The sequence below is a fragment of the Myxocyprinus asiaticus genome, chromosome 25 (assembly GCF_019703515.2).
Source record: "Myxocyprinus asiaticus isolate MX2 ecotype Aquarium Trade chromosome 25, UBuf_Myxa_2, whole genome shotgun sequence".
NCBI lineage: Eukaryota > Metazoa > Chordata > Actinopteri > Cypriniformes > Catostomidae > Myxocyprinus > Myxocyprinus asiaticus.
In genome coordinates this window covers 6,427,448-6,441,434 of record NC_059368.1, presented here as the reverse complement: position 1 = coordinate 6,441,434, position 13,987 = coordinate 6,427,448, and the positions used below count along the sequence as shown (strand labels likewise).

Below are 13,987 nucleotides of genomic sequence, written 5' to 3'. Positions count from 1 at the left end.
GAGGTTGCAGGTAACACTGCGTTCGCCACTGAATCCACACATTTTAAGCGCGAGAGCTTGATTAAACACGGGGAGAGCGCCCGTGATAAGTGTGTGGCAAAGAATTCAGGATCAGGTTCGATTGTTGAAGCTTTTAATCGTCAGGATGCTGCCGGACGTTCCGTTCAATTGGCAGAGCTGAACATTAAATTTAACACCGCCTACACCATCGCCAAAGAAGAGCCCGCCTTCACTAAATTTAAACCCATGTTGCAACGGTGTTGAGATCAACATGACGTACGCAAATGACAAGTCATGTGCCAACATCATCGGCGTGATAGCAGATAACACCTGCGAGGTGTTGAAGTATCGTCAGCTCAGTACATCTCATTCATCATTGATGGAGACACTGACCTGTCTGTCAAGGAGTGTGTGGTAGTGTATGTCCGCATCCTGCTTGATGGACAGCCCACAAACTAGTGATGGGAAGATCGGATCATTTAACAGACTTGAATTTTTGAGTCTCGTTCAGCAAAATGAATGAATCTTTTTTTCAAGTCATTTAGTTCATGTCGTTCAGTTGAGCAGAATTAAATGAATGTTACATTTTCAATAGCCAAATCCCCCCAACACGTCTACTTACGCAAACTTTGATTATAGTCCCAATAAGGAAAAAATTATAATGCAGCCATTGACAAGTTATGAGAAACAAATGATTAGTTCACCTCTGGATTGAATCTTCTTGTCCGAATCGTTCGTTCTTCAGTCATTGACAAAAGAACGAACGACTTGGACAAGAAGACTTGAGAGGTGAACTAATCATTTCTGTTTCCTGTGTGAGAAATGCATAGCGTATACGGCTGTCACGTGACAAAAGAACGAACGACTCGGACCAAAAGAGTTGAAAGGTGAACTAATAATTTCTGTTTCTATGCGGTTTTCACGTAACAAACGAACGAAGGTGTATATATATCGCAGTATCAAAGTAACCACCTTTCCATTTACCATCAGGCAAGTATTCATCTAATTACTTGCACAATTGAAGATGTAAAAACAATTATACATGTCAAAATAATAATGATAAAGATGATGATAATCACCGAAATATAAATCATGGTTCGAGGTTGTTATTTTGTATTATTTTATGTTTTAATCACAGATGTATAGGCTACAGAGTTGCGCTCACAATGAACTGCTCCTTGGAAATAAAGCAAACTCAAAGCACCTCCTGAGCTGAGATGTCTGAGGTCATTTGCAGCACTCATAGATGATACTGTTCTTGCAAAAAAAAAAAAAAAAAAAAATTCAGAAGACAGAAACAAAGAAAGAGTGAGAACCTTTCAGTACAAACATGTACAAATGAGCCAAATATCGTGCTGACATCGTCAAAGGCATCGTCGATCCCCGAGATCATCGTCTGTCGGCACAACCCTAATGTGCATTTCTCCCTATAAATTAACAAAATGTTCAGATAGTCTCCTTGCTAGTTTTTCCGACACATTCAGAATCATTACCGCTTTTGCCGGTGTTACTGCAGCTCGCTGCGTGCAGGCGTGCACTTGTAAAATTTATATTTTAAAGGCTCATTATTAAAGTTTAGTATTTCTCTGTAATGTAGAACAGTGTTAGCAATGTTACTTATAATTTTCTTTCTCAGCCCTGGAACTCAAACCATTTTCTGATGCCCCCCAATATATATATATATATATATATATATATATATATATATATATATATAAGTAATTAAATGAATATAATAAACGTGCGACGACTAGTCAACTAATGGCTTAAACTAACGACTACTAGTCGACTAGGAAAATCATTGGTCAGGGGTAGCCCTAGCATCAAGCCATTTTGTCGATTGCTTGGTTTCTATATCTGTCATGCTGTGTTGGATAGCTCATAGTGAAATCAAACAATTAATATCAAATATTTTCAGTTTTTTGGGTTTTTTTTTTAGTTTTTGTTTTTTTGTGCATAATATTTCACTTTCAGTAAGGACACTGAAATTATTTAATGCTTGTCATTAACAGATATTTAAAAATTTGCAAAAGATCACTGACTCAAGTATGACTAGATAAACACACACAAGAACAAATCAAAGTTTCACAACATTTATAACACCGTGTTCAAATGATTCGTGACATGACGAGTTTATGTGTGATGTCATTGTTCTGTCCTTAGCTGAATGCAAAATACTGCACAACACAGCTAAATTTCACTGTGGGTGGAGCAAACCCAGCACAATGTGAGAAATAAAAACCTAGCGACTGTTAAAATGGTGTGTCGTTGCCGCGGCTGGTCAGGATGACAGAAGAGATGTTGCTTTATTGTGTCATGCCTTGTTAGGGTAATGTAGGCAACTCTTTGTAGGTACGTTAATAAACTGTAAGGCATTATATAATGGCATAAAGGCAAATGTTTATAATGAAACTTATTATAAAGTGTTACTAATAGTTTTATTTAAATTATGGGTTAAATGTGTGTTTTTGTGTAGGTGTTTCGTGAGGCTCGGCGGTGTGTCCCCAGCGTGATCTACATGCCTCACATCAGTGACTGGTGGGAAGCCATCAGTGAGACTGTGAAGAGCACCTTCCTCACACTGCTGCAGGATGTGCCCTCATTCACCCCGCTCCTCATCCTATCCACAGCAGAGACTGTCTACCAGCAGCTCCCAGACGAGGTGAGGAACATCTCCTCTGTCTCTCCTAAATGGCTTTTTCATTTTCTCCAGCACCTAACCATGAGGAATCTTCTCTCTTCTGTATATTTACCTGTTCCTGGTCTTTTTCAGACAATGAGAACATATTTGCTGTTTAATATACAGTTATGTTGACCAGATTTGTGGATCAATATGATTTCGCTGTGGGTGGAGCTACCCAGAAGGACATGGAAGAAATACAAACCAAGTGACCCACAAAATTCGACCATGTCTGGTTAGAACACAGTGTAATGTTGACATTCAAATTTGTATTTTTTTTTTTGTAATTATTATCCTTTTTAAAAATATATATATTTATAAGATAGTATATATACAGTTGAAGTCAGAAGTTTACATACACTTAGGCTGAAGTCATTAAAACAAATTTTTTAACCACTCCACAGATTTAATATTTATAAACTATAGTTTTGGCAAGTCGTTTAGGACATCTACTTTGTGCATGACACAAGTAATTTTTCCAATAATTGTTTACAGACAGATTGTTTCACTTTTAATTGACTATATCACAATTCCAGTGGGTCAGAAGTTTACATACACTAAGATAACTGTGCCTTTAAGCAGCTTGGAAAATTCCAGGAAATGATGTGAAGCCTTTAGAAAATTAGGCAATTGGCTTCTGATAGGAGGTTTACTGAATTGGATGTGTGTCTGTGGATGTATTTTAAGGCCTACCTTCAAACTCAGTGCCTCTTTGCTTGACGTCATGGGAAAATCAAAAGAAATTAGCCAAGACCTCAGAAAAAAAATGTGGACCTCCACAAGTCTGGTTCATCCTTGGGAGCAATTTCCAAATGCCTGAAGGTACCACATTCATTTGTACAAACAATAGTACGCAAGTATAAACACCATGGGACCACGCAGCCATCATACCGCTCAGGAAGGAGACGCATTCTGTCTCCTAGAGATGAACGTAGTTTGGTGCAAAAAGTGCAAATCAAAGGACATTGTGAAGATGCTGGAGGAAACAGGTAGACAAGTATCTATATCCACAGTAAAACGAGACCTAAATCGACATAACCTGAAATGCTGCTCAGCAAGGAAGAAGCCACTGCTCCAAAACCGCCATAAAAAAGCCAGACCCAAACTTTTGAACGGCAATGTATTTGGCTAAGGTGTATGTAAACTTAAGACTTCAACTGTAGTTAAAAAATATTTATATGTTTATAGGATTTATTTAATCAATTCAAATAATTGTTATTATTTAATTAACCAGACAAAGCCTAATGTTGACACTTTTTTTTTTTTTTTTTTTTTTTTTTTAAGGGATAGTTTGTATAATTTAAAAGTCTTTAACAGTTTATTTAAATGATTTATTTAAATTTATTAAATTTAAAATAAATTTGACTAATTAATTAAACACAATAATTTTATAATTTATTAATAATTAAATTTACCAGACATGGCCTGATGTTGACAGTAAAATTATTTGTTATTATATGATTTATTTGAATTTAATAAATTTAACATTAATGTAATTATTTACATTATATATTTTTAAATAATTAAATGTATTAATTAAATAAATACATTTATTTATAGATTAATTGATAGAAGACAGATGGTGGTGGAAGGGGTGGTATTGCGAAATAATTTGAGTCAGATTTGGACTTGTGTGTCCTAGATAAGCACCACAGTTCAATATTTTGGTGCACATGTGCCAACTGCTTGGCCACGGCTATGTTTTACAGCAAAGAGTGCCAGGAAATTATAAAGATAAAGGAAACGTCAGAGGTTAGATTCAAACCTGTGTCACCAGCATGAGTGCCACAGCTCAATGTGTCTGAAGCACATACGGTAACTACCACCATGCCACGGCTCAAACTCGACACCTTCTCCCTGTTTCCATCCCTCATTTCCTTTTCCACTTTTCCTTTGCCCCCTTTTTTTTCTTTAAGGCCCAATCTGTACCCATCATTCCTTTTCTCTTCCTTTTTTAAGTGCACCAGGGACTAAATTAATTTTTAAAGAAATGGCAGGAAGAGCATGTGAGAGAAGTCTTGAAAATAAAAGAGAGAGAGAGAGAACTAATACAGTCTGAAGACACAACACAAACAAGGTCTTCCTTAATTATGCTGAAGGGGAGTCACTCTGGCAGGGCTGCGGTTTCACCTCACAATCCAGCATCAAACGCTTCCAGCAGCTCACGCTGTGTGCCCCATGCTTCCCAGGGTACATTGCTGGGAAACTTGTGATTGGCCGATGGCAAAGCCCTTGATCATAGCCCTGCTGAAGAGACTGGTGCCCACCAGGAGGGCACTATAATGTTTAGAATGAAAGCATTTGTTATTGACCCAAGTGTCTCTCACACTCTCTCCCTGCAAGGTGTGTTCATTAAAGCCTGGTTCACTCCACCGAGGATAGAGGCATGTTAATTGATGGCAGAAGAGTATACGTTGGTTATTTCACACTCTCCGTGGTACCAAATTCTGTCACTATTATTTTGCTTACTCATTTGCTTTGAAAATTTGACTCGTCTTTCGATGATGAATGACCCTTTGAAGTCCCTGGTGTCTTGGTTTTGAAATTCAATTGTTTGGATTCTGAATCTTCAGTCAGCGGTTTTCTTTGACTAGATTCTCTTTGAGTTACCTGACCTATTTTTTTTTTATATATAGTGTCTTGAAATAGTCAGCATTAAACCAAAATTGATCCTTTTACTTTCTTAAAGGTTAAGTGTAAAAAAAAAAAAAAAAAAAAAAAATAAAGGGAACTTTCACCCAAAAATTTACTCATCCTCATGTTGTTCCAAAACTGTTTTGCTTTTCTTTCTTCCATGGAACACAAAAGGAGATGTAACGCAAGTATGTTAGTCTCAGTCAACATTCATTTTTATACATCCTTTTATTCATTCAATAAATGCGAATGGTGACTGAGGCTTACATACTGCTTAACATCTCCATTTGTGTTTGATGGAAAAAAGAATGTCATATTGGTTTGGAACAATAAGGAGCCTCCACATCCCAGGCAGAATTCCTCCTTAAAAATGGGTGCCAGAGAGAGCATGATAACACTTTCCAATTTATGGCAATTAATATTCATTAATCCCAAGAACTTTTACTTTAATCTTTACCTCAGTTTTGGTTGTGTTGATTGTTATATCTGTTAAATAAATTGCAATAGAACTGCACAGTACTTTGGACACTGTTGTTAATATTTAAAATTAATATTTTCGCAATGTACCAAGTTAGACAGATCCCTGTATAATATGCAGCATTAACTGAGAGAGAATGTATTTCATATGTAGGCAAAATGGACATTATAACTAAATGAAACTCAAATGAATCAATCAAATCGAATCGCAATCGAATATGCAGCTTGTGAATAGTGATCAAACCAAATTTGGAAATCTGTATTGACTCCCAGCCCTAGTGCCAGCTGTGTTAGGAGGAGACTAGTCCTCCACAATCAACTGCAAATTTGCATTTAGGTCTGAGTCTGACTCCATTTGTGTATAGAACACAAACTTTTGGTGATCCAATCAATTCTAGATGGAGGAAGTCAAGTCCCTCTCTGCAGGTTCTGTCTTTATTCTGTTTCAGTCAGAAATCTTTTATATTACTGAAGTAAAATGGGCAGTGAATGGTGTTTAATGTTGACTTAAACCACACTTTCATATACGATCTGAAGTGGCCTTGAATTATAAAGTGGGCAAATTCTGAGAATCGACTGTTGGAATCCACAAAGATCGTTCCTGCTTTGAAACGTCCCTCACAACCCCTTCAGTGAAATTGTACCATCCTCACTCTGAATTGTACCACACTTACCTTGGTGTCTTCATCTGGGCAGGGGGTCCTGTGCTAAAGCTGCGATCAATACTGGAGCTTTACAATAACACCAAGAGCTCCTCCGGTCAGATTTTTAGTTTGTTTGTAGAATAAACCGTCCCGACCTCTTCCATTTATGAACACTTGAATCAAGGGCCTTTGAGATTTGGAGCCTTAAAGGTTTAGATGGAACAGAGGGGATGCTGAATTCAGCAGGAAAGCTGTGGAGCATCAGGAAGTTTTTGGACTCTTCACTAATATGTGAGATAAAGTCCAGCCCTACATGTTTTTCTCATTGAGATATATGTCACATTATGGAAGCAAACTGGGCTGCAAATGCAAATCACAATGAATTGAATGAATTGTTCCGTGTTCAATGCAAGTTAAGCTGAATTGACAGCATTAGTGGCATAATGTTGATTACCACAAGAAAAAAAATTAGACTCACCCCTCGTTAATAAAATAAAGGGGAAAAAAGCAGCAAAAAATCAGAGCTACAGTGAGACACTTACATTGGAAGTGAAGGGGGCCAGTCCATGAACATTAATATACTCACTGTTTTAAAAGTATAACCACAAAATTTAAACATTATACATGTTAACATTATTTTAGTGAGATTAAAGTTGTTTACAAATATTATTTATGTAGTGTTATATCCAGTTTTACAACTTCGTTGTCATGACGACGCAACTCTGGTAAACCTTGTAATTTAGTAAAACACTTAACGCGGTAAATCGCTGATTTTAACACACAATGTTTACGTCTTGTGGCTACTTTTTGAAACCGTATGTATTTTAATGTTTATGGACCATCCCCATTCACTTTTAATTGTGACTTACTGTAATAACAATATTTGTTTTGTTTTTTGAACTAAAGGAGGGACGAGTATTTTGAGCCTGTTGAAACCAGGCAGTAAAGCACATTTTGTTAAAAGAGATGCTTGTGTATATTTGCATTGATCATGGCAGGAGTCATTTATCAGTTTATGATCAAATGATGGAGGAGAGCGTTATAACCTGTCATACCTCCAGATGCATGGTGCAGTCAAGCACACTTTCGGCATATTCAAGAGATTATTCAGGTCTCTGGCTCACAGTAAGTTAGTGATGCTCTACAGTCCTGGCAGAGTGTGTCAGATCACAGCGGTCTGCTGCATCCTGCACTATATAGTGCTCAGAATCGACCTGCAAGATCGGAATTGTGTGTGCCAATTGCGTTCATCGCAGATTTTGTGGGCGCGTTTGTGCTGTTGCCTGATTGGCACAATTCCTTTAGTGAATGGGGAGCGAACCGTTTGTTAGTTTGTTTTGAGCAAACCCTCCATACTGACCCAAAATCATTGACTCAACCAGTGGTGTGAGTTGGGGTGGTACTAACTTTTTGTTTCATCAACAGCAGACAGGGAGTGTATTCAGACAGCTGTATGAAAACAGTTGTTGTTTTTTTTTCAGTTATTTTCGGTGGCGCAGAAACTATACACTTCAGCTTTAAGTTTGTTGCTATACTCCTGAAGGCTGATGTTGAGTGAGGAGATATTTAACCTACTTGGGGTTCAAGAATTAAAAAGGTCCATAAGCCCAGAGCATATCAACTCTAGGCAGAGCCCAAATATGCAAAGTAGATTTAAAGGTGCTGTATGTAAGATTGACATCAAGTGTTTGAAATGGGTACCGCAGACCAAATTCAAAATATTGGAGAGTTGTCTGCCCTGCCCCAGACTCTAAGCTCATGCGGGTTGCCAGAATGTTGACATGCAAATTAACCAACTAAGCATCCGTTTTAAAGGATTTCTGGGCTTTAAGCTGTCTCCATCTTCCAAAGGCATCTCCAATATTTATCCTTTTTTTTACTACGCCTCTGGTCTTGGTGGTTTTTAGACGGATGGCGAGGCGTTTTAGGTCGGGTATAATCTGTTATCTCTGATCCAGTTCATTTGCTGGCTTCCATGGCTGCAGCACGCAGTGTTGTTTGCCTGCAAACTTGTTCAAATCTGGCAACCCGGCAGTGTCGAAATACTATTGGTGAGTGGGCAGTGGGCGGGATCACACAGGCCAAAACATAAACAAATTCCGGCCCGGAATGGAAACTTCAAAGTAGAATATACTGAATGTAGCATTGTTATTGGAGAAGCCGGTATTTCAACTTAGCATGTTTCCTAATTCTCTAATGACATATTATGGTCATTTTATGATTTAGTACAGTAAAAATATTACATATAGCACCTTCAGATTTCTTGCAAACAGTGTGCAGTGGCCATCAGTTTCTGGCACATTCAGTGGGACAGCTGTCCTCTATGTGGGAATGCACATCAGGGGTGAGGCCTCCGAAAAGGAAAAAGAAACGGGAACAAAATTACCACTAAAAATCGCTCAACTGCCCCACTGCCTTATTTCTGGAAAAAAAAGAGATGCACAGACAGATGACAGTCCTCTCTATAAACAGCATCTGCAGTGGGGATAGGTGGCACAGATCAGAGGAAAAAGGTAGATGCCCCAGTGATCAGGTCAGGTAGGGGAAGGGAGTGATTTTTGGCGGATGTCAGCATGTGCAGGTGAGATGCCAGCAGTGAAAAGTTATAGCCAAACGTACACTTGTTAGTTCGCTACTTTAATGTCTTTAGGATCTGCATAGAGAATACTGTCATTGTTTTGATTAGTCTTCGATAAAATAAATCTTTACTCATGTTATCTGCCCCCAGGTTGGCACACATGCTCGATACATGAGCACCACAGTTTAATGTAGATGACCAGAGACATTTTATAATTTTGTTTCCCCCTCTTCTCCCGATCATTTATTGTTCTTTTGACTCTCCTAGAAATAATAAGGTTCTGATTTAAAAGGTTCAAAAGCAGATTTATCCTGAAAATACAACCTTTCTAAAGTATGTGACACCTTTACTAAACTCTTATGGGACCCTCAGGACATAGGGTTAGTGGGGCATTTACTAAGTTTCATTTCAGCATTTCTTCCTGTTGACATCTTTGTGTCAGATTTGTGTTTCAAATTTTACACTAAATAGTAAAATCCACATAGTTTTGCCACTAAATAGTAAAATCAAGGTTATTTTGATTGTGGGTGATTTTTTGTTTTTATCTGAAATATTAGGAAAAACAGGAATATTACACCAAAAACAGGCATGTTTGCAAAGTCCTCTGGGAAGTGTGAATTCTGAACAACTGTAATCTTGAACAGGTGAGACTTAAGGCCTCGATATACTTCCTTAGATGATGTTCTTCATTCTTCGCTCAGGGGTAAAAAGAAGTTCTAAACAGCCGAGCAACTGTATACTGTTTCCGAACATTCAGACACCCGCCACACCGCTGTGGGCGGCATTTAGAAGTACATTTAAATATGAGGACGCTACATGTATGACCTTAAAAATATGTTATCAATGACTTCATGCCTCATTCTGAGTAGAATTCACATGAGGTCAGTAAAAGAAGCTGTTTTAACCACTCGATGAGGATCTAATGTAATATATATGCAGAAGAAAATGTTTAATTTGTCTTGTTTACATTATGAATTCATGACGCTAATGCACTAACATGCTACACGTGGCCATAATATGTGCCGGTTACATTCTGTTATTGTAATATATTGTGACACTGATACTACTGCAAAGATGAGTGTATAAAGATAAAACAATGATGATAGAGGCATATCTTACTTTAGACAGATTTGTGAATGGCTTTTGCTGCGGATGGCACATGAGTGAATGGACACTTGAGAGTATTGGAGAAGATTTGATTCCTTTAGTAGAGAAAAAAAAAAAAAAAAGAAGAAGAAAAAATCACGACTTGGTCTTGGAAAATGTCTCTAAGCAAACGATCGTACAGATTCATTTGCACCAACTCACTAATAACTCTGCACATCAATGTGTTCATGTTGACTGATTTTGACTCCCTAAACAACGTAAACAAAATTAGCCATTGGCCTCAAGATAGGCGGAGCTCAAGGTCACACCTACCGATGATGTTGACCAATGTAAGGTGTTTAGCACATGATAATAATTTTTCCTAAAAGTTCGCCCCAGCGAGCTGTTATGAACCACCGAAACTAACGCAAAAACACCTTTTTGGCCAGATTTTGTTCAAATGTCGTCACACACGTTCGTTCTTCGAATTCGTAGGAAGTATATTGAGGCCTTTAAAGTTCTTGTCTGCTAGTTTTTCATTTAGATTTGAATTATTCATCAATAGAAGAAAGACAAGAAATGTGTGTTTTTTTTATTTTTATTTTTTTTATTTCCCCATTTGGAGGACATCTTGTTCTCTGGCAAGTTGAAAGGCTTATTTAGTCTCTCTGTACTCTGTCTCAGAATCTGCATTTGTCCATCTCCAAGGCTTCTATAAGGTCTCAGAGAGATGGTAAAATCACCTGGCTTTGTTTTGATGGTTATATGTTTTCCTTCCCTTCATCTTGCCTCAAGAGTTTGGACTGAAGAAGCCTGAAAACAACTTGAGTAGAAAGAAAATCCACCTAGAAGAGACACAAAGGAATAAAATATTGTGTTTTGATATACGAAATAGGGATTGTTAGATCTTATAGCGCGTTCACGTGGTGTCGTAATTACGAGTTTCCGACTAGTGAAAACTAGGGCTGTCAATCTATTAAAAATTTTAATCTAGTTAATTACATAATATGCAGAGTAATTAATCAAATTATTATGAATCACATATATCAATATTTGCTAAAAAACTCTCCCAGATAAAAATAATTCAAAAGCCAAATTATTGTAAATCTAATATTTAATAAATATAATGATTCAGAGTATTCAAAGACATTACTGTAGCAGATGAGTAAAGCATTGATTAGATGATACAAAAATCACTCTTGAAGTCAATATTTTGTTTTTCTTGTGGTTCATCAGGCACAGATTGCTCAGTTTGTAGGAAGATTCCTTATTATGGAATGTCCATACTGTTAGGGGGTGTAATTAATTGCATACACTTTTTAACATTTTTTTTTATTATTACACATTTAATCACACTGAATTAACATGTTAAAATGACAGCCTTAGTGAAAACCATTCATGTCTTGTTCATAAATTTATTATAACAAGTTTAGTTTGTCACAGTCATAAGCATGACTTGCTATTGCTAGTCAGAATGTAGGTAGTGTTAGGGGGAGGGACATTCTCGTTTTGGTCTGTTATTCTGTGGATGAGTTTCTTTAACTCTCATTATGGAGAATTGCTCTACCAGAGCCTTATTGCAGTTTTTGTTATTATAATTGGGGAGTATTTCCTCGAGCATATAGCCCAGGGGATTTTTTTTAAGATGATTCAGTTTCCTGCAGGATATGAGAACCTGCTGATATTTAAGAGTTATTATGCATTACCTGAATTAATTTGGCCTGTTTGCTGCGGCCTTTGGAGAAACTTTTGGTGAAGGTTTAACTGCTGATCCAGTACAAAGACTTTTGGAGTCCCAGACTACAGTAATTTGTCTGGCACAGCATACTTTACCATGCAAAATTAGAGTTAAATCTAGAAATATGAAGCTGCTCATTAAAATGACACCTATGAGCATGCAAACCAGACACAGGTCATTATCTTTAGGTTTCTATATGCAGTCCTTGGCTGCCATGAAAGATGCTTGGATCATCACATTTCCTCTTCATACTTTCATTCAGTTCTGTCAACAAATCACACTTCTGTCATTAAACCCTTTGTTATACTGGCCTTCAAATTGGCTCACTGTTTCTAATGGTGGTGTTCCTATTTCAACATCTCATACCTAAACTTAACCCTAATCACTAACTACCCCTTAAATTAGAGGCAAATGATTGGCTTATAAAAGTGTAGTTCAAGCTACAACCCCAGCCCTATGCATAACCCTAAATCTAAATGCTAAAAGCTGATTGGTTGTCATGAATGTTGTTCCATAACCATCAAGGATGTTGTTCGAGGAGGATGTCCCTTTTTTTGGACATCACGTTAAGTGTTTCGAACATGTTGTTTCTCACTTGTCTTAAACACTTGACAACGGTCGCCAGGGTATCAGCCCTCTCTTCACGGACATGTCTTCACATGTCACGCACTTACACTGCTTTAAATTGTCTTCCTGCTTCGGATTTCACCCTGTAAATACTGTATACTTACAAACAGACTTTGTTTTTGAAGTTCATGCTGAGCAGAACAATGCTTCATGCTAGGAGAAATAGAGTTTCGAGAGTCTGGTCCTTTCATGCGCTGTGCTTTTTGGGGAAAAACTAAACGAAAAAAACAATACTTAAAGAAAAAGAGTGCTGTGGGAAAACCAAACTAACAGGGTTCAACAGAAGTTTTAAATGAGTTTGTCTGTAGTCTGACTCACTTTTTGGGAAGCTTTGTTTTTTTGTGGAGTCTCTGAGCTGTGATCCCTGCTATTAGGCTGCTTTTGAAGTGCAGTAAGGGTGTGATGTTTTCCATGATTATGTGTGAATCTTCTTTGCAGATGCTTTCACAATTTGTATATACAGTATGTTGAATTTATGAGCCAGTGGTTCGATGCTCAACTCAACTCAAGGCTTTGATGTGAAAGCGAATGGCTTTTATAATGTGTAATGTTTATGTGGAATATATAAGAGGTATTGGGTAATTTGTGTTATGTAGTTTTATGCAGTACTCAGACTGCATTAAAAGAATGGTTCATCCAAGAATGAAAATTCTGCCATTATTTACTCATCCTCATTTTGTTCCAAACCTGTATTGCTGTTATTTTTTTTCCATGGAACACAAAAGTAGACATTTGAGGATAGCTCTTTTCTATGCAAAGACAGTTCATAGTGACCATGTCTCTGTACCAAAAAAAAAAGTTGTGCGCTATATTCCAAGTCTTATGAAGCTATATAATAGTTTTGTGTGAGGACGGACTTAAATTGAAGTCATTATTCACTGTTAATCTACTAGTGGTGCACCGATCAGGAAATTTGAGGCCGATACCGATCTCCAATTTATTTATTTATTTATTTATAATTGTTTTTTTTAACTAAGATCGACCGATACCGTTTTTTTTTTTTTTTTTTTAAGTGCCCTTTGCCACACTTTTGCAAGTTATATTGTGCAGTTATATGTTATATGGCAGTAAAAACCGTGAGACCACACACAGAAGAGATATGTTCAAAATAAGAAAAATATATCCAAGCTCTAAAACTGCTCCAGTGAGAAATCATTAATATCTATGATCTGTTTACTGTATTTGGCATTTTGCTGTAACACCACTAATTATTAAGCAAATGTGTGAAGAAGCGGTGCCGTTATGGTTAAAATGTAATTGCTGTGATTAGTGGTAATGTGACCAACATTAATCTGATTTAAATTGGGATCCTCACAGAATAGCGCTGAGATGAGTGACTAATGAGATATTGAGATTACCTGGAGAGCGCGCATGTTTGATTGACACTGCGAGTGAGCATATTGAAGGGAGTGAAGCTGAAAGTGCTCATGATCGCTCCAACAGTCTCTATTGCTCAACACAACGTCTGATTGTCACGACTCACGTTACATCTCGTATACTCGGATTTGTATACACATGTTTAT

General features: G+C 37.3%; 1 protein-coding gene across 5 annotated transcripts in view; it reads left to right on the top strand.

Annotated features, from left to right (window-relative positions):
* Positions 1–13,987, top strand: part of LOC127415638 (ATPase family AAA domain-containing protein 2B-like) — a 142,830-nt gene that overhangs the window by 37,366 nt on the left and 91,477 nt on the right. For all 5 annotated transcript variants that reach the window (XM_051654408.1, XM_051654407.1, XM_051654406.1 and 2 more), the window contains one exon: positions 2,477–2,662. In XM_051654408.1, coding sequence (XP_051510368.1) covers positions 2,477–2,662 — 186 coding nt within the window. The remainder of the gene's footprint in view (positions 1–2,476; positions 2,663–13,987) is intronic.